At 44.8% G+C, this 19,268-nt stretch overlaps 1 protein-coding gene across 2 annotated transcripts in view; it reads right to left on the bottom strand.

Moving 5' to 3' along the window:
- Window positions 1–18,628, bottom strand: part of ANTXRL (ANTXR like) — a 59,153-nt gene extending 40,525 nt beyond the window's left edge. The window contains exons 1-6 of one of the 2 annotated variants that reach the window (XM_066191282.1): window positions 18,586–18,628; window positions 15,550–15,794; window positions 4,015–4,086; window positions 3,807–3,878; window positions 1,562–1,643; window positions 1,426–1,459 (exon numbers count right to left, since the gene is read on the bottom strand). In XM_066191282.1, coding sequence (XP_066047379.1) covers window positions 1,426–1,459; window positions 1,562–1,643; window positions 3,807–3,878; window positions 4,015–4,086; window positions 15,550–15,710 — 421 coding nt within the window. In that variant the 5' untranslated portion in view covers window positions 15,711–15,794; window positions 18,586–18,628. Of the gene's footprint in view, window positions 1–1,425; window positions 1,460–1,561; window positions 1,644–3,806; window positions 3,879–4,014; window positions 4,087–15,549; window positions 15,885–18,585 lie in introns of those variants that run through there. The other variant, XM_066191281.1, reaches the window with a different exon arrangement.
- Window positions 18,629–19,268: the final 640 nt, after the last annotated feature.

Below are 19,268 nucleotides of genomic sequence, written 5' to 3'. Positions count from 1 at the left end.
CTCATGCAACAAGAACTTCCAGTGAAATTCATAGGAATTATGAGCATGTGAAAACCTTAAGATCAGGTTCATTGGAAAAAAAATCATGTCTTGTGATACAACATTTCACATCTCATCTAAACTTAAGTGAAAAGGTTGCACAGACTGCAGAAATTTATATATGCAATGCAGTATAGAATACAATGCTACCTAGAAAAATGCAGCCTGTTAACAAAATTCAACAAAATTAACATGCAAACTATGGTTCAACCAACCATTCTGAGTCCATAGTGCTTAAGAAATGTAACAAATATGCATACATGTTACTTTCAGGCAAGTATTTGTTTTTTTTTTTCAAAATAATCTGCTACAATTTCAAGTGTCTTCCTCCATACTGTCTGAAATTACAGACTGATTAGTTCTGACAGGTTTCTTATGCCACGCAGTCCTTCCCATGTCATGTCAGACACAGACATAAATCTTAAAAAAATGACCTGTAACTCGGGGGAAAAAATAGCTTGGATTCTTTTTTTTTTTTTTTTTTTTTTTTTTTTTTTTTTTTTTTGTGCCCAGCACCCTTGAAAAATGCTGAAGAAAACTGAAGATCCTATTTTGTTTTTGTTTTTTTTTTTTTTTTTTTTTCAATGCTTGTGGTAGTTTAACTTCTAAGTTCAGATCTCATCGACTCTTTTTCCTTCCTAATTCAATACATAATACTTGATTAGTTCTTAGCTATATGCTATGAAGTAAAATTGTTTTCGGTTGGACATTTCAGGACTCCTGGTTTTGCTGGCAAAAATGCTACAACACTGTGCAGAGCTGCTGCTCCTACACTCACAGCCTATTTCAATAAAAGGCACCAACCTGTTTCTCCATCTTCCAAAAAGACCCTTAGCCCACAGCTGAGAACAACCTCACACCAGGGTATGAACTAGTCAAGTCTTGTTAACTAACTCGGTCTTTTGGCACAGACAAAAACCACAAATACACTTTCCCCTCAAAATTTAGTGAAAATGCACATTTTAGCAACTCAGAATCTGAGCACAAATCATTCACACTGATGCAAAATTCCCATTCACACCTACACTAACGAGAACAAGGATGTGGGACCACAAAACAGAGAGGACTGAGTGTGTCAGGATGGAAAGGACCAGGAAAATGTGGGTATTCCTGACTCCTGGGTAAAAGATGGGCAGCTCTGGCTGCTATGGTCTGGACAGCATTCTGCAATGGCCAGATCTGGGATCATACTGGTCTTCTCTGATCTCAATAATCCATGAATCATGCGTTTAGAAGTAGGGCTGTAGTCAAAATGGAATGTGGTATTGCATAACACCACTGCTTCTCCAATACTTCTTTCAGCGGGTTTACAGCAGGTCATAAAAAGAACTATAATCCCTGTCTTGTCAATGCAGATATACAACGTGAATGATACACAACACATACCTCCATAGGTTTCATGGTAAATTTGCTCATTTGCCTGCAATGAAGTGTAGAACATGGTTAGCTCTTAAGTGTTCCAGCAGGAAGTAAGCAAAGTTTATATGTGTAAAATAAAGAAAGTAGGTACTGTGATGTGTACCCTTTTAAATCCTTCATGCATGAACGTGTCTCCTCCAGGCAATTCTTCCTTAAGAATGTCGAGCCCTCGTCTTATGGCTTCCCTTTGGATTGAAAAAAACCAAACAAAAAATAAACAAACAAACAAAAAAAAAAACCCCAGGACAACATTTTATTCTAAGTTTTTTTTTTCTTTTGTTGAGATATTCCTGTACCACAGCTAGATTGTGCAGCCTGTCAATCAGTTACATAGAGAGCATACACATCAGCAAGGACACTGGTTGAACCAAGATTTTTCTCAAATTCCACAATCTATCAACCAAACACCCATGGAGGCACAAAGCCAGACACAGGGTACAGCATTAGGGTAACATATTTTAAAGATGGAATTCCGTCCCTGCTCCCTCATTCTCACATATTTTCAGTCAGGATAAGATTGAATTAAAGCCAGTGCCAGATATTAAACTTTAACAAAACAGAGTTTTCTCTGTTTCAGAGTTTGTTCTGTTGTTAAATGTAACAAAACAGAGTTGAAAAGCTTATGATCCTGTCACAAAAACTGGCTAGATTGAAACTCTGTATTGAATCAGTCATCAGGACAGTCTGGATTAGGATTTTTCCATTTTAAAGACCAAAAGGTAGGTCAAAAAGATAGGAGAACATTATGGGAATGGGGAGAATTTCCTATCCTAGACCAGGGACTCAACCTTCCTGGGACATAGACTATTCCTGGAGACAGAAGCATTTGCATGTCGTGACCCCTGTTGCATAGCTTCTTACTCCCTAAATACCTATTAACCAATAGGATTGTTCAGGGACATTAATAATTTAATTGAACACTGACAACCAAAAGACCCCGATCCTTGACAAGGGTTTTCATTATATTAATGGAACACAAAGCACAAATATTCAACAGATAAGACACAGGCAGTTCAAACATCAGCTCCAGATGCCATGGGGCAGCCTTTCTTTAAGAAAATAATAAGAACCTTTCTAAACTCCATTTTGCAACTGGGTATTTTAGGTGACACAACCACAATTGCACAGAATACAGGAGCCTATATGAAATGAAGGTTAAAATCAGGAGCTTGGATTGGGTCCTTAGGGATCCAATCTGAAAAAGTACATTTTTACCCTTCTGAAGTATAAAATAAACTAAAAAGGCACACAGTGATCCATATAGAGAACAGGATTTTAGGACTGGGAACACTCTAATACCATGTTCAATAAATTGACAGGGAGGGTCCTGCCTACCTTCCACCTTGCAAAGAGCAAATTCACCCAGAGAAAAGTAAGCATGTTTGAGCTCTGCCACCAAGATACATGATGGAGACCTGCAACAAAAGTCAGGGGAGCCAGAAGAAATGCAAGAGCCCTACAGGGTATTTGGCTTCAGATGAGTCCCTGGTGTTCTTTCTGCTCCAGAGTTCCCATTATTTTATAGGGTGCCCCATACTATTGAGGCCCTCTCACACAGACAGCAGCAGCAGCAAAAGTGAAGGCTTTAAGCTGAAATGAAAGAAAATACTTAGAAACACCCCAATGACAGGGATTTGTTTGTGTAAGGAAAATTAAATTTAAAAAAATAATGTCTTGGGGTGTGGGGATTTCTTGTGTTGGGGTTGTTTTCAGTGGTGGTTTGGGGGTTTTTATTTTTTGTTTGTTTTTAAAAGAAAGAATTTGTTGTGAAGTTGGCAAGCAGAATTTTGCTTACAGAATTTTTTTTCTTACAAAGACTGTCACTTGGCTTTGCAAAGGACCCCGGCACGGGTGCTGTTTGCAGGCAGTCCAGGAGAGGGGTGCCACAGCCTGGTGAGGTCCTGCTCCAGCACTGGGGACAAGCAGCTGCTGGTGTAAAGGTCAGGGCTTTGAGTCCCTTCCAAGGGCTCTGGGGATCTCTCATACACTCCTTTGTTCACCAGTCCAGGGTCTGAGATCTCTTCCACAAAAACTGTCCTTATTTGGGTAGTTAGGGATAGCAAGTATGGACCTGGATCCTCAACTGGAAATGTAGTTTCTTCCTGAAATACCACAGTGAAGAACAGACAGCCCAGTGCTGCCTTCCTCCTACAAGGCTGAAAGGAAAATTGAAATGGGACACCCAAAGGCCTTGTAAGCCCTTCTCCAGTTGGGAATGGAGGAGAAGATCTCAGCAGGGGCCACACCAAGGATCAAGACAGACCTCCAAACTCTGGGTGTGGGGCCACTCACTGTTTGAGAGGAGGGATAGGGAGTATTTCTGGAGGAATGCTGTGGGAAGTACTTGCCTGTTCTCTGTTAGTTTCATGATCGTGGTGCCTCGTGAAGAGAAAACAATGAAAGACATCCGCAACATTGGACTGAAAGAGAAGAACAAGCCAGATCTATGTCATACTCGTTACTTCAGCAGAAATTCATTTGCTACTAAGCACTGAACAAAAAAATAAATTATGTACAGCAAATTGAAGTTATCATTTTTTAAAAAAACCACTTTACCTTATGAACTTCTCAGCTAGGCTTTCCACAAAGGAGTAAATCTCAGTCCAATGATTTTTGACACTTCCAGATCTGCATACAAAACATAACTGATTATATTAAGCTTTCTTTGCAAGTGAAATTCCTTGTTCCATTTTGAATTTTAATCCTGACCTACTCCAGAGGTGGTTAGGGACACAAATTACATAGTGTTGAAAGCTGTAATAAGAACCAGGATGACAAAACCTACTGACTCAAAGTCAAGCAGTAAGAGGTCTGAAATGACTTACCATAAAATTTTGAAACAAACTCAGTAACCCTTCCATTGGCTTTTCTTCCTTTTATAGCATAAAATATAAATAATTTCTTATACTTTATTAATTTTATTTGATTTCATTAAATTATGTTATCAGATTATTTGCTCTCCTAGAGCACAGCTCTGCCCTTGCACTACACAGAAAGTCTTGACTGATCTATTCTCTGAGAATGCATGGGAGAATGCTTCCATGAATTACTGTTTGTTTCAAAAGATAAAGCTTTTGAAATAATTCTGAAGGGAAAGGCAGTACTCCTGCCTAATTTGCTGGACTGATGTTCTGAGCAGTCAAGCCCTGGCTCCATTATGGATTTCTTGTGAAAACTTGGTAAACTTAGTTACATGCAGAAGACTTACACATCCATGCTGCCTCTTCCACTATAGAAAACTACATTAGTGGCTCTGCCAGGTCTTAGCAGGGACACCCACAGTCTGATGGGACTGAGCCTTCAAACAGACCCATGCACACAGTAACCCTACAGTAAATTACAGATTTCTACGAAGGTGATCTATACCTCACACTTCCAAGACATTAAAAAGGCTACAAAGCATGAAAGTCAATGATTTTAAAAGCCCTCCCTAGGACTGTGATGTTTACGAAAGAATGACCCATTTGCTTTCCTTGTTTGCTGAACTTATCCACCAGTTGTCTTAGGCAGATAAAATGAAAGAAAGATAACTGAAACAATAGCACATACACAAAATCACAGGGGTTTAGATGCAGAACTAAAAAAATTCTGAAATTCAACGACTGTAAAGCAGTAGGATTCCTCCAACTGCTGTTAGGCACTTTTCTGTTTAAAAATAAGAAAACAATTGCATTTTACAATTCTCAGTTCTACTATGGGCTTTCCAAGTGATCTTATGCCAGTCACTCCTGCCCCTGTATGTCAGACACAGAAGCCCATGTGTGCAGTGCAGGATTGCACTGCCTGCCCTGCAGCAGAGCTGGTGGAGTGGAGAAAGGCAAAGATACAGGGACAAGGACCAAAGGAGTCTCCAGAAGTACATAAGCTAGAATAAATTGGCTTGTGTAACCCTGTGCTTTCAAGCTGCTCTTCTGGACAACTGTTGATTCATTCACAGAACAAACTGACTATCAAAGAATGAAGAAATTTCCAGGCAGCAAGGGAGGGCAACAAAACACTGGGGACTTCTCAAACCAGGGCTCTGGGTCCTCTGTAGTCCCCAGTTTGTATGTGCCAGGCAACAACATGTTTATCATTTGTGAACAGCACCAATGAAAGGTGCTGGCACTATTACCAAATTAAAACTATCAACATCCAGAATTCTCCAGGATTTTTATGAAAGTCCCAGGCTTAATCTCTAAACATGATGAAGTCCAAGATTTCCTTGAATCTATCCAAAATGCATCTACAGCTCCCAAACTTTTTAAAAATTCTTTACCCCTCCAAAGCTGATACTTTCAATTTCATTCTGAGCTGCTATCTGACTTAAGTTCAACTCCTGAAATTTTCAATGAACTCAATCTCCTCACAGAATAACCAGTTTCTTACTTGGAAAAGACTGACCTATTTTACATGAGGTATCAAATTTCTACTGCCAGCTGCAGAGGCACTGATGCAATCCAGACAAAAGTAGCAGTGAATTTTCTTTCAAACTGCAAAAAACCAACATTTCCAGTACCTTGGTAGGACTATCAGAATTACTTCTTTATTCTCCCATCTTTTTTTTTTTAATTTTTTTTTTTTTTTTTTTTTGGAAAGGGTACAACCAGCAAGAGAATTGACTGTAATAAATCAACAGGTGCCCATCCCTGAAAAGCTAGGGAGATCTGTGTCATGGATTAGTCCTCACAGGAAGCATTCTGTGCTCTCAGAGTGCCCAACTCTACATCACAGAGCTACAGCCCTGCAGAGCAGAGTTACTTCAGCTCAGCAGTGGGTGTCCTTTACCCCTAAGAGGAATTCTGCACTCACATGTTGCTTACCAGCTGGGAAGTGTCACAAGTGTTCCAATCTAACAACAAAGAAAAGTCAAGGCCAGACAAAAATACTAGCAAGAAAATGTTAGTTTCGAAATCCCAGAGGGAATACCAGTGAAGTGGTCAGCATTTAATCCCTTTCCCCACACCACACTACTCCAAGCCCAGGTGTCATCTCCCACTGCAAATAGAGCCAAAATGCCAATCGTGTCAAACCCCTCATGAACATCAGTGGGAGTAGCCTGGCTTACAGAAGAACCTGATTTCCCCTCCCTCTCACCCAAGCTTCCCCCTAAATATCCCTGTTTGTAAAGTTATTTGTAAGGGACTTTTTATTTGCCATTGTATATGTGTATGTGTATGTGTATGTGTATGTGTATGTGTATGTGTATGTGTATGTGTATGTGTATGTGTATGTGTATGTGTATGTGTATGTATATGTGTATGTGCATGTATATGTATATGCACACTTTGGAGGCTTTGTGGGTTTGGCCTGATAGTTTTGTCTGTTGCCCCAGAGGCCTGACTTCATACCACCGGCAATGGCAATTTTAAAGGCAGATTAAACAAAAAATTACGACAATAAAAGGTTTGCTAAATTATATACTAAGTTGTTAAATGTCATCAAATAAAATTCTGACAAACAGAACTGCCCCACAGTATTGAAAATCTTGAGCCATTTCACCGCCTTTGGAATCTTCCACACTGCAGAATCACCGTTACAATCAGCATAAACTAACTTGTTGCCCTTGCTGGCTGGATTAGACCAGGAGAATAAACGAAGTACACCAAAGACCAGCACTGTGCCGTAAAAGCACTGGGGTGCAACAGACACTCATCAGCATCTGGAACAAGCCGTGGGGAAGTGACACAGACAGGGGATCTTACATATCCTGTTGTGGAGGTTTGTACCAGTGGGTCCACCACAACAGCACTGTGGCTGTCTGCAAAAAACAGAAAGCCTGTCTTGCAGCCAGATCCATCTTGCAGGCTCACACCTCTGGGATTTCCTGCTTTCAGGCACCAGCAACCTGGTTCAGCCCCTCACATCAATCAAAGGCTGCCACCACCTTGGGCCCTGGCTTCCTCGCTGTACCCTCCGTGCTGAAGAAGCCCAGCCAGCCTAATGCTCTCTACAAAGGAGTGGGGCACCACAAGACCTCTCTGGATAGTGACCCATGGCTGACAAGCCGTTTGTGTACCTTTCAGAGTCAAGCAGGATGGTGAGGCTTTACCCCTCTGAGGTGACATAATTCTCATGGTGAAGGAAAGTACAAAGCAACAAACAGTTGCTGTGGGCAGCTGGAATGTTCCAGAAAGCATCTCAGAGCCTGTTTCTGCTCCTGCTTTCACTGGGGTAAATCTGGACTGCGATCAGAGAAGTAGCAAAATTTCCCCAGGTTTACACCTATGCAATTGGGACCAGAATTCAGCCCAAATGAAGTTAAAAAAAGAACCCCGTGGAAGCCATTTGCCTTGAGCATGCTCCCTGCTCTGTGAGCTCTGTTCCCATTACAAGACATAGAGAAAAGTCAGCAAACCACAACACAGGAAAGAATGTCCTCCTGGCCACATCAGGACTGGGCTCAGAGGAGCAGCTGCTGCTGCAGCTCCTGCTGTTTTCCTTAATTTTATATTGCTACTGCTTGATGGGAGGGGAAAAGAGGAGGTCAGTGAGTATTTCTGGGGGTGGAAGGAAGTGATGTGATTCCAAGGCTTGGTTCCACTCCTGCCAACTTTGGAGTGATTCCTTCTGGTTTAGCAGAGCTCTGTATTAGCATAAAAACCCCGAGCTTGTTAGAATTGTGCCTACCCAATCTGAAGTATTTCACTGATGTTTGTGAATAGAAAGAGCAAGATAGGTTGGAAACTCTGTCTTCTTTCCTAACAGGCTCCCAGCAGCAGTGGAAGCTGGAGCCTGGAGAAACGAAGCAGCACAACTCTGGCAGAAGGGGTGCCACTCCCAGCCCAGTCACTTCAGCAGGCAAATAGCAGGAGGGCCAGTTGTGTCTCTCCTAGAGCACATGTGCTTCACAGCTACTGCTGAATTCAGTCAGGAGCCCATATGGATCAACCCAGTGCAATATACAGCAGTCACTTAGCTTTGCAGTGGAAGTTAAAATCTCAACACTACCCAAACAGTAAACATTTTTATTACCATATGTACACAGAGAAGGCAGCAGGACCCAGAGCCTTTCATCCCTGCTGAAAGTGACAGAGTGAAACCTCTTGAAAGCACAGAGCTGCCCCTTGTCCTGTTCCGCCCCCCCCCCCCCCCCCCCCCCCCCCCCCCCGCTCCCACCATGCCCATTTGCCTCCATTACAGATTAGCTGAAGGCAGCAATTCCAGACATCCTGGAGCAAGTAAAAGAAACACCGTGACTGATGCTGGGTTTAGTCTCAATATGGTGCAGGGGAGTACAAGACTTCTCAAGTTTGTAGGTCCCTGTAAGTCTCTACCCCCTTGAGCTAATAGTGGCCCTGTACATGGTCCAATGCTCACAAATGTGACACTGTTGTTATTTGGAGGGCTCTTTGTGGTCACAGTCACATTGTAGACAACAGAATTCTTGTACATGGCTAATAAAGGCTCTGCAGTAAAAGCAAACCCTGGGGCGCCGAGTTTGTTGTGGTTTCAGACACGCATGCCCGAGTATTCATCTACCCCTCTGCTCCCTTCTGAGCCACCAGAGCATTCAAAGTGACAAGAACCCTCCTCTCCCAAAGAATGCATCTTGCAAGCATGGAAGGGACCTTGACTGGGTGATTCATCCAGGCAAGGAAGAACTAGTTTCTATCGTCTGCTCCAGAGGCAATTAGAAACACGGGCAGAGACAGCCATTCTGAGACAGTCCTTGCTTCAGAGTACTTGTAACATTAATGGACAAGACAAGGGCTGGAATGGGGAGGGGAAGATGCAGAGAAGTGACTGCAAAATGGGTTTTAATCCCAGGCCAGCACCTGAGTAAATGACCCAAAGTACTTGAATCCAAAAGGTTTCATGACCAAACCCATTACTTTCACAGCTAGTTTTTGTCCTACGGATAAAGTCTGCAGCAATATTACAGATTTCTATGAAATCATGCCTCAAACAAAACACTACCCCTTGATCCTACAATTGTCCATCTAATTCACAAATCCTATCCACCTGGTGCCATACTATAAATCTTGCTAGGTCCCTCACCAACAACAGGGTACAAAGTGAAATTCAGAAGCCATGCTCACACTGCATTCAACCACGTCAGATCTCCCTGTAAAGCTCCAGGGGTGCTCTGAGCGGCATCAGGGCAAGAAGACCCACTCCGAGCATCCTGGTACTCTTCTGCACAACACAGGAAGCAAAGCAGGGCACGCAGTCCCAGCCATGATGCAACACTCTTAAAAAGGTGCAAATGATAGACAGGAGCAGGGATATACAACTCTTGAGCTGTGAATAGTTCACAGGAGTCAATTCCTTTCTGCATTTGAGCTTATAAGATTGAGTCCTACTACACCTCTTACAAATTCACAGTTTACAACACTGAATTTGGCCTGCAAGCCCAGACAAAAGTAATGAAATTCTCCATCACTGAACACACAAATAAAAATCCTAGGTCAGTGGGAATCTTACGGTTTACTTCCTTGGCTCAAGCCCCAAATAAATCAGATTTAGTTACATGCATAAATAGACTGCAAATGACAAGCTGCCATGGCTTTTTCTTCCCCTTAACTGTACATGTTTTATGTCAAATAATCATTATCCATTAGCTTTGCCTTGGTTTCATAAAGATTTTTTTTCTTTGACTGAGGGAAGGAGAATTAGTTTTCCCGAATATTTCTTTTTTCCTGACAGAAGTCAAAGCTGGCAGAAAAATATCAGACAAAATACAAACAAATAAAACCAGGTTCAAATAACATAGGTATGTCTGAAACAGAATAAAAATTTGCTTTGGAACATTCCAAGCAATTATACCTGGTTGTAAGCAAATCATAGCACTGGCTGCAATATAACCACAACAAAGAGAGATGCAAAGGCAAAATACCAACAGATAACATTTTGAAAACAATTAAAAAAATTGCTTACAGGCAGTTGGAGATTATGAGAGGTGTCATGTAGATAATGTGCTCAAGTTACAAGCGAGGGAAGTCAGACAGCAAAGGAGGGAGACAGACAACCACTTTTAAATACACACACAGAAATCCATGCTTTCAAAGGAACAAAGCTGGTACTTTTGTTCAGACAGCAACTCCTCCCAACTGATCTGCATCAGGTTCTACATCTTACAAAGAACTGAAGTCTGGCTGCAGTGGGTTCTTACTTAGAGGAAAGAGTTCAGCAGTGGCTTAAGAGCCAGTCAATACCAGCTTTTCAAACCTAGTTAAGGTAGGTGATAGAACAAGTGATCAGACACATATTTTTGCCAGCAGTCTGATTTTCCAACCACAAAAATATTGTTTAGCCACTCATCCCCTCCCCACACACTGCAAAAGCAGCACACAGAATGGCAGTGGACTGAGCATGGAGAGACAAACTGCAGAATTTCCCACAGGTCCAGCTCCATCCTAATGATCTTAGGCTGGGACTACATGAGGTGGGAAAAGAAGAACAGGGCTGCAGTGAGACCCTAAGGCAAAAAATACTTGCTCTCACTAGTATTTGTAATTCATGAGTGCTAAATTCATTCAAATCATTGGCAAGGAAATAATTTTGGGGGTGTTGGGGGGAGGCAAATAATGTGTTTACCAAATGCTCTTAGTTTGCTTTAAATATAGCATATTGTGAAAAAAAAACCCCAACATACGTGGAGATCAGAAATCCCCTCTAGTTGTATTAAAATAATAGAAGGTGACCTTAAATAGCAGCTCTTGAAATGCTTTTGTTCTGAAAGCTTTTGCCAAACCAGGAAGGATCAACCTGTTTCCCTCCTGACACTTCCCACACCCATTGCCTTTTCAATGGCAAGTTGAGAAGGGGTACACAGACCCAAAAAACAAAATCAGGAAGGATATTGCACAGGATAGTTAATTCTCACCTAATCAGAGGTTTTGCTCTTCCCCACCAGTTCCCCACCAGTGACATTCACCTCTGGAGCAAGGCTTACCAAGTTGAAAGAGAGGCAGCTGCAAAAAGGATTACGAGTGAGAGACTGGGCACATTGTAGTGATGTCTTTACCAAAGCTGCTGGTGACACAGATGCCCTTGGGAGCACAGGAGACAAAGTAAAATTAATGTGAAAGGCAATATTGTTGTAGGTCCAAAGAGTCAAAGAGGGACTATACAGAAGTTCAGGGGGAAGATGAGGACTGAAGAAAATGTAGTTAAGCCAAACTCCCCAACATATCAGTTATAATCCAAGAAAACTGGCCAAGACTTTATAAATGCATTTCCACTGCCATGATCTGTGCTGTAGAAAACGGAAACATTTTCCCAAGCCTGTGCAGCTCATTTTTCCTCAAAATCCAAACAACTTTTAGCAAACATTCCAAACAGGAAAAATAAGAAAACACTTTTGTCTATCTCACAGTCAAAAATAATCAGGAAATTGTATCATATTTGGTAAATTACTACACAGATAGCTCTGCAGCTCAGACCTGTCATGTCAAGCATTGCCAGGAGCAGATATTTATGCTAAGTATAAGTCCTTACTTTAAAGGAGTTTCTATTTGTTGCATTAATAAACAATCATAATGATGCTACCAGGCACTGTTATAATTAGGAAACACTAGAGGTCAGTCATCCTTTCTTCTCTTCAAGTGCAATTCAGTATGGTTACAAACAACAGCTGGATGTTAACAGGAATGCAGGATGAAAGGGAGTTATTTACATTCTCAAGCACAAGTATGTCACTACAAGACCTGATGGTCAAGCAATCAAATCCCTAACAGGGCCTGTCCTCCAGTTTGGGATGGGACAGAAACAAGCTCTTTCTGCACTGGGACAACCTAAGCAAACGAAGCAACCAAAGCACGTGAGAACTACTCGACAACCCACTATTTCTGGCTTAAAAGCACAAGAACTTTTTACTTTGTTTAAAGGCAAAAATGAGAACTTTGCTATCACAAATGGCTTGATCTTACTACATGCCCTGGGAGAGGTGGGTGTGCCTACTGCAATGTATACTGCCTTACCTCATGCAGAGAGTGACTTAGTTGCAAACAGAAGAATTATTGCTGCTTCATTATGATATTTTAAAGTCTTTCACTCTGCCTCCACACAAGCTCAGGCCTGCACAACTCATGAAACACAAGACAGAGACAGAGCAAGATTACAGATTCTAGGCAGCCGCTTCTGCAGCCAGCAAATGTCCCACTCTCCCAACTTCAAGAGATTTCCTCATTCAAGAATCCTCAGAGACACGGAAGTCCTAATGTAGGCTCTGGCATGGTCAGCCAATCCTCAGGAGGATGATGGCTGGTCTCCCTCCCACACATGCTGCTTTTCCATTTCATGACGCCAGTTTTTTGGGGCATCTAAGGTTTAGTGGCACTGCTCTGATTTTGCTTATGGAGTTAACATGAAGGACTGCAATCTACTTCAGGCAGAGAAAAACTGTAAGAAAACAGCAAGTTTCTTTTTTTTTTCCTAACTGGCAGCACATATATTATACCAATAACTTCACCAGAAGATGATCTTTTCCATCTGATGGTTGCTGCCTGCAGGATTAAATACTCACAGATTTTGCCTGGCAGAATGAAAAGGAAAAATCATGCCCCAATAAAGTCATTGCAGTTACACACACTGCATAAGGAGAAAGGTTTGTTGTCTTCTTCCAGATTGCCTCCTACTGATGTGCGATTACATCTTTCTATTGGGAAACAAAGCAAAGCAGACAAAGTCATTTTGGTTCAGCCAGGCTGACTTTAGAGACAGGAGCTGTCATTCAGCTCACTACAGGGCCACAGGATTAAAGCCTGTGTTTTCACACAACCAATACTTCAATCCCAATGTCAGACAGCTAACTAAGACTGAATGCATCTAACTCCAGACTGGCACGGCACCAACAAAGAGAGGCAATCCTCAAGCCATAGGGGTATACTTTGTGGTGTGTATGGCTGGGTTTTTCTGGGGTTTTTCCCACTTGAAATTAGAGACAGAATTCTTCATAGATCTATGTCAGCATGGATCCAATTCTAAAAAAAAATTGTTCACTGCATTTACAGATGACCAGATGCTTCTGACTGGCTTCCTGCTTTCTCCCTACCTGAAATACCCTTGACTATCCTTAACATTAATGAATCCTCAACACTCTCTAGTTCCTTCCTGATGTATTGTCCCAAGACCCAGGGTCTAGCCACTAAATCAGTCCTCCCTGCCTGCATAAAGCTCCTTGTGTTGTGCCAGATGTCACAGAATACAGCTGGGAAAAATATACCCTCAGCCAGCATGGGACCTATGGTTCCCAAGATTTGGCACTCTAATGTTACCCATATGGATTGTAATGCAATCTCATTGAGACCAAAAGCAGCTTTGTCATTGCCTTGTTACAGACTTGCCAGTAGCAGGGATAGATTCTAAAAGCACTCAGGGGCCCAAGTAGCTCTTAACACAGCTTTTTACCAAAGGTAAAAACCCTGGTATAACTTTCAAACTCAGTTTGCAATTGAAGCTAAAGAGAATTTTCCCACTGGAACCCAAATGCATGACTTTTTACTTCAACCGTGATCAGGTCCAGTTTCCAGTGGACCACTGTAGTGAATGGACAGAACCTGAAGCAAAATAAAAGATCTGTGGCTTGCTAAAAGAAAATACATTATTTCAGGTCCAGAGTACAAGAAAGGAACTTGCTTAGATGATCAGCTTCCTACTGTCTGAGGATCAGACAGTATCTCTGAGCAAATTGCTTGCTTCTCTTTTTTTATCTCCTCAAATACAACATAAATACAATGTGAATACAACAGCACAGCCAAATAAGGGCTTTCTGAAATACAGATGAAAAGTAGCATAGGGGCACAATGTGGAGATTGCTAGAGTACTCAATGTCACTGTACCAAGGAAATTGTACTATAGAAGACAGAGAAGACATACTGCTATCACCAACATTCATTGTTACAGGGAATTCAGTGTGGGAACTGGGCATAACAGTGCCAGTCACTTCTAGGAAGCCTGGCAGGAATGAACTTGAGAACTAACACTAGTCCCCCACAGAGCCCTTTCTAGACACAAAGGTTTACTTCAGGAACAAGTTCTAAGGGAAAGAAAAACAAAACAATGACCACATGGTGTATTAGTGTATCTTTTAGAAAGGCAGAATGCCTTTGATCTTCAGCCTCTTTTCTCCTATAAACAGAATCACTATTTAATGATACTTTTCCCCTTCTTGAATACAGAAATACACATCTTAAGTGATAGTGACTTTTTGCCTCTTGCAGGCGGTACAAAGAACCTTATGGATTGATCCATTCTTGCAGCTGGGAAATAGAGCAATGCAGACTTTATACCTGGCTTGAGGGCAAGAATCATGAAGTCTTCCATCTTTCATAATACCCTGTCACATAGGTAACTCAGGATGTATTAGATTACAGAGCCATCACACTGTGGGGCACTAACAACTTGCTCCTTGAGTTAATCCCTTGGCTTTAACCCTCTGTCAAGCCAGAGCAGTACACCAGAAGAAAGAGAAATTTGTACATTCTGAAAAACAACTGTGGGTGCACCAGTTTAGCACTTGCTTTGCTAGTGCTTGCTAAAACATGCCTACACATGTGAGCTTAATCATACCCTGCCCCCCCACCATACCTGAATTTAGCTGACACAGTATTAAAGAGAAGTATTCGACAGCTTATTTTAATAGATGGAACTCAAACACAGGTTTAGACAACTCCAAAGAAGCTGAGCAAAAATGAGTTTTATAAAACCTTGTTCATACAAGCAAACTTGTAAAAAAACAAGTACTCCATACAAGCAATCTGGTCTTAACTTTGGGTAGGTCTGCATGGTTCTAGCACTGCTAAGTCCCACAGGTGACACCTCTGCACACAGCCCAAGTCATGACTCAAAACTCCAGGAATGATGGGGGCACTGGCCAACATCCCCTAAATCCAACACTCACAGCCTACACCCCACATCCTACAACCTGAAAGCAACCTGATTTCCCAGGTTTGCATGCACAACTAACTCAGCATAAAGGACACTGCTCCCCTAAATGCTCCACTTGGGAAATGTGCAAGTTTTGGGGAGCAAAAATAATGAACGAGTCCTACACGTAATGTTTGGCATCAAGTCGTCCGGGAAGACGGGGGAAAGAAACAACATTCCTGCTGCTGCAAGGAGTCACTGAAGGGTGAATAAACGTTTTTAAATGCGACTGTCACTTACTTATCCAGGACGAAGTAGAGATCAAAGGCACCGTGACAGGAGCGCTGCTCTTCTTGCTCTTCCTCCTCCTCCGGCCGGGCGCAGCAGATTAGGCTCCCCATTGCCAGCAAAAAGCAGCACAAAAATGCCGCTTTCTCCACACTGCTCCAGCAACTCGCCATCTTTTCCCTTTCCTTAATTCTTCCTCCTCCCCCAGTCTCTCTCTCTCTCTCTCTCTCTCTCTCTCTCTGCAAATCTTCCAGGCACTTCAGAAGCACCGAGAGCAGAGGGAAAAAAAAAAAGTCAAAACAAAACTAAATAAAAAAAGCAATCACTAACTTCAGGATCTCAGCTCAGCCCTGGGAACTCAAGGCAGTCCAACCCCGCGGGGCGCCGGACCGCTGGCTCCGGGCAGGGGGCTGAGCCCAGGCGAATGGTCCCCAGAGCCCAGTCCCCATTCCCCGCCGCCTCGGCGGCTCCCCGAGCGCCTCAGCCCCGTCCCGCAAGGAGAGAAGAGGCTCCTCTCGCACGGGCCAAAGGCAGGAAGGGGCAGAGGGAGGGGAGCGGGAGGAGGGAGACAGGATCTTATGGGGGTAAGCTGAACTGGGACTTTCCTGTTCCGGGATACCGAGATGGCAAAGGCTGCTGCTAGCGAGGGACCGAGGTTAGGGTCCACTGCCCGGCGGCACCGGGCCACAGGGCGGGCGTTCCCCCCTCCTTGCCTGTCGGACTGCCCTCGGGGCAGGACAGCGGGCAGCGGGGCAGGGGATTCTGCCGCCGGCGGGCAGGGAAGCCGGCCAGGGTCGAGGCAGCCCCGCTACATTCCGGAGCATCGCTGAGCGTCCTGCTCAGTCTCCCCCGCTGGCTCGGGAGCGGCTGGAGCCCAGAGGTGGTTAGAGCTGAGGGGTTGGCAGCGCCGAAGGCAGAAAGAAGTTGGTGTAGAAGATGGGCGTCATGGCAAAAACCTGTGACAATGCAGAGGTGGGGGCACAACGCGAGGGGCACTTAAAAATCTGTTTGCAGCTCAGTGCAATTAAAAAGATTATTGCTTGGGGACGGAGGTAGGGGCACGTTTTCACGGCCCTCTCGTGCCACTGCAAATTGTTTCTCTTCGTGGAAATCTTGATTTACTCACACTGGAGTCTGAACACATCCTGCAGGCGATGAGTAATGATGAAATGAAATCTCTTAATGGAGGCTTTGTACAGTAACATAATCACTCCCCGCCTGATACACACAGGTTACAAAGCGGTGCCCTAAAGAGATTGCCCAGCTCATCTGGATGCTGTCCCCAAAGTTTGAATAATTAGTGGCTTCCAGCCGCTTCCCCCTCCCCCACACTCTTGCCGCCCCTAATTAATGAACAGAGCCACGGGGAGGGATGCGAGCAGAGTCAGTTTGCATGACAGAGTTGGGGCTAGACATTTCCCTCTCGGGGCGAGGCTTCCATCGTGAGCCAAGGAGGAGGAAATCCATCCCCTGTGGGGTGCTGGCGCGCTGTCCCACCGAGCACAGCCCCCCGAATACCCAGCGCCTCGCCGGGCCTCCTCACCCGGGAAGCCGAGCCGTAACGCTGCAGCCGGCAGCCGCTTCTACCTGCCAGCAGCAAAAAGTGACACCTTCTGCCCCCGACAAAGGTGGTACCCGCGGGGGGCACGGCCCACCCGGGCTGCCTCGGCCCGCTCCCTGCCGGCGTGGGGCGTGTGCGTTGTTTCCCCGGCGCACAGGGAAGCTCTGCCCTCGCCCCTGCCCGCTCCGCCCTGAGTGTGGCTCTGTGCGGGAATGGTGGGATGCTCCCCGCAGCCGGCGGGCCCTTTCCCTCTGCCCCTCCGCGCAAAGCCCCTTCCCCGTCCGACCCCGCGCCCCCTCCAGCAGACTTGGCGGGATGTGTGCGGTGTGGGCTGCCGCCTGCGAGTCTGAAATAAAGCCTGCACTTCGGGGAAAGCATCTCCATTTCAGTTGCCTGTGTCTGTGCTGGACCGAGTTCAGACACATCCAACCGCGGCGGCGGTCGGGGACTTATCAAGGAGAGATTAGAGGGTCCACCGGTTTTCAGCCGCTTGCCTGGTTTAACTATGCACAGCTAAGAACTGAATGCACTGTTTGAGCTCACCACTTGAAAGGTTTTTTGAGCACTGGCCAGTTGAGACCCAGCGATTACTTAGATCATGGAGAAATAGAAAAAAACCCACATCCTCCCTGGCGACATTCACAAAAAATGAACAAGCGGCTGATGAGCAGCAGGAATCCCCCGCTTCCTCCCGCGCCGCCGGGCTTCGGCCTCGCCGGTGCCCACTAGTGTCCGCAGCCCGAGTGGTCCCCGGGAGCCCTCGCCACCCCTGCCCGAGGCAGCCGTCCTTCCCCTCGCCTTTCAAAACGAAATAAAAATGCTGATGGCGTCAGATCCCCTCGGTGCCTCGTGAATATCAGATTGTATCGTAAAATAACGCGGCAGACTTCAAGGGAGTCTCCAAAGCAAAGTAAGGTACTGACGAGAAAAAAAAAAAAATCATCACTATTTTTCGATAACGTGCACTGCCCTTCTCTGAGCTCTAACATATCCTCTGATTCTGCAAAGAGAGATGGCCTGCTCATCTGCCTCCTCCAAAGGGCCCGGCGAGGGGGTACGTTTTAAGGCTAGGTGGGCATAGGGGAGAAGCCAGGACACGGCTCAGTTCTGCACGGTCGGTGCTGGGCAGAAACACCCTGGGGAATGTGGGGCTGCGTCTTTGCGAGCGCCCCTCCTCTACTCCTCCAGCCCCTGCGAGGAGGGCCGGGAGCGGCCGGGGCTTGCGGGCCGCCTCTGCAGGGCCAGAGCCTTCTGTTTTAAACAAAACGGGTTTTCCCATCGGCCTGAGCCCCTCCTGTGGCTGTCACACCCCGGGCAGGCCTGTCAGGTCCCAAGCCCGAGAGGGGTTTGTGTGGGGTCAGGAGGGAACGGGAAAGCAGGGCGGGCCGGAGTCCTTTGATTGGGTCTTGCTCGAAGGAAAATCACACCAAGCACCAGGGCAGCTGACCGTGAGGTGCGGATCCCACCCTCCCTGGGGCACAGGTTACCTCAGCGCACCGTCTCACAGTGGTTCAAGCTCCGTAAGACAGGTGACCACATTTAATTGTCCCTTCTTGCACCTTCTGTCGCTATATGCATAAAGGCTGCAAAACAACAACAACAACAACAACAACAACAACAACAACCAACAAACAACAACAACAAAAAATCCCACCAACCAACCAACCAACCAAAACCCTCTTGCGATATGAAGTGCAGTGGGAATTGTCCTTCCCAGTTTTCTGACACCTGCATCCCAGTATTAGGAGATGCCAGCGGCACACCCGTTCCCGGGCAGGCGGTAGGATGCAGAGTTTCCAGGGCGGCTGGGGAGCTACCAAACCCCCGCTGCCCTCAACAATGTTGTTCGTTCGGCCCGAGCTGAATTTTAAAAGAGAACAGGAACTCTTGAGTTCATCCTCTATAATCCCTGTATCACAGAACACAGCGAGAGTGATTCGCTCTCATTATTGGTATATGATTACTCTTTAATTGCAGCGAAAACCCATCCTTTCAAAAGCATTAACGGGTTGACGTTTCTTTTCCTGATACAAGCCCATATTCAGATTACATGGACACTAATCAAATAACCCGGGTTATTTCATTTGTCAACATGTTCATAAAAATTTTCTACCAGGCGTTAAAGGCATTTATATGGAACGACATCTTTCAAAAGCAATGTCGCTAGTCC

This window comes from Chamaea fasciata, unplaced genomic scaffold (assembly GCF_029207755.1).
Source record: "Chamaea fasciata isolate MVZ Bird 193981 ecotype frontalis unplaced genomic scaffold, bChaFas1.0.hap1 SCAF_9, whole genome shotgun sequence".
NCBI classification, from domain to species: Eukaryota; Metazoa; Chordata; class Aves; order Passeriformes; family Sylviidae; genus Chamaea; species Chamaea fasciata.
The sequence above is the reverse complement of the archived record's forward strand: the minus strand, read 5'-3'. Positions and strand labels throughout refer to the sequence as shown.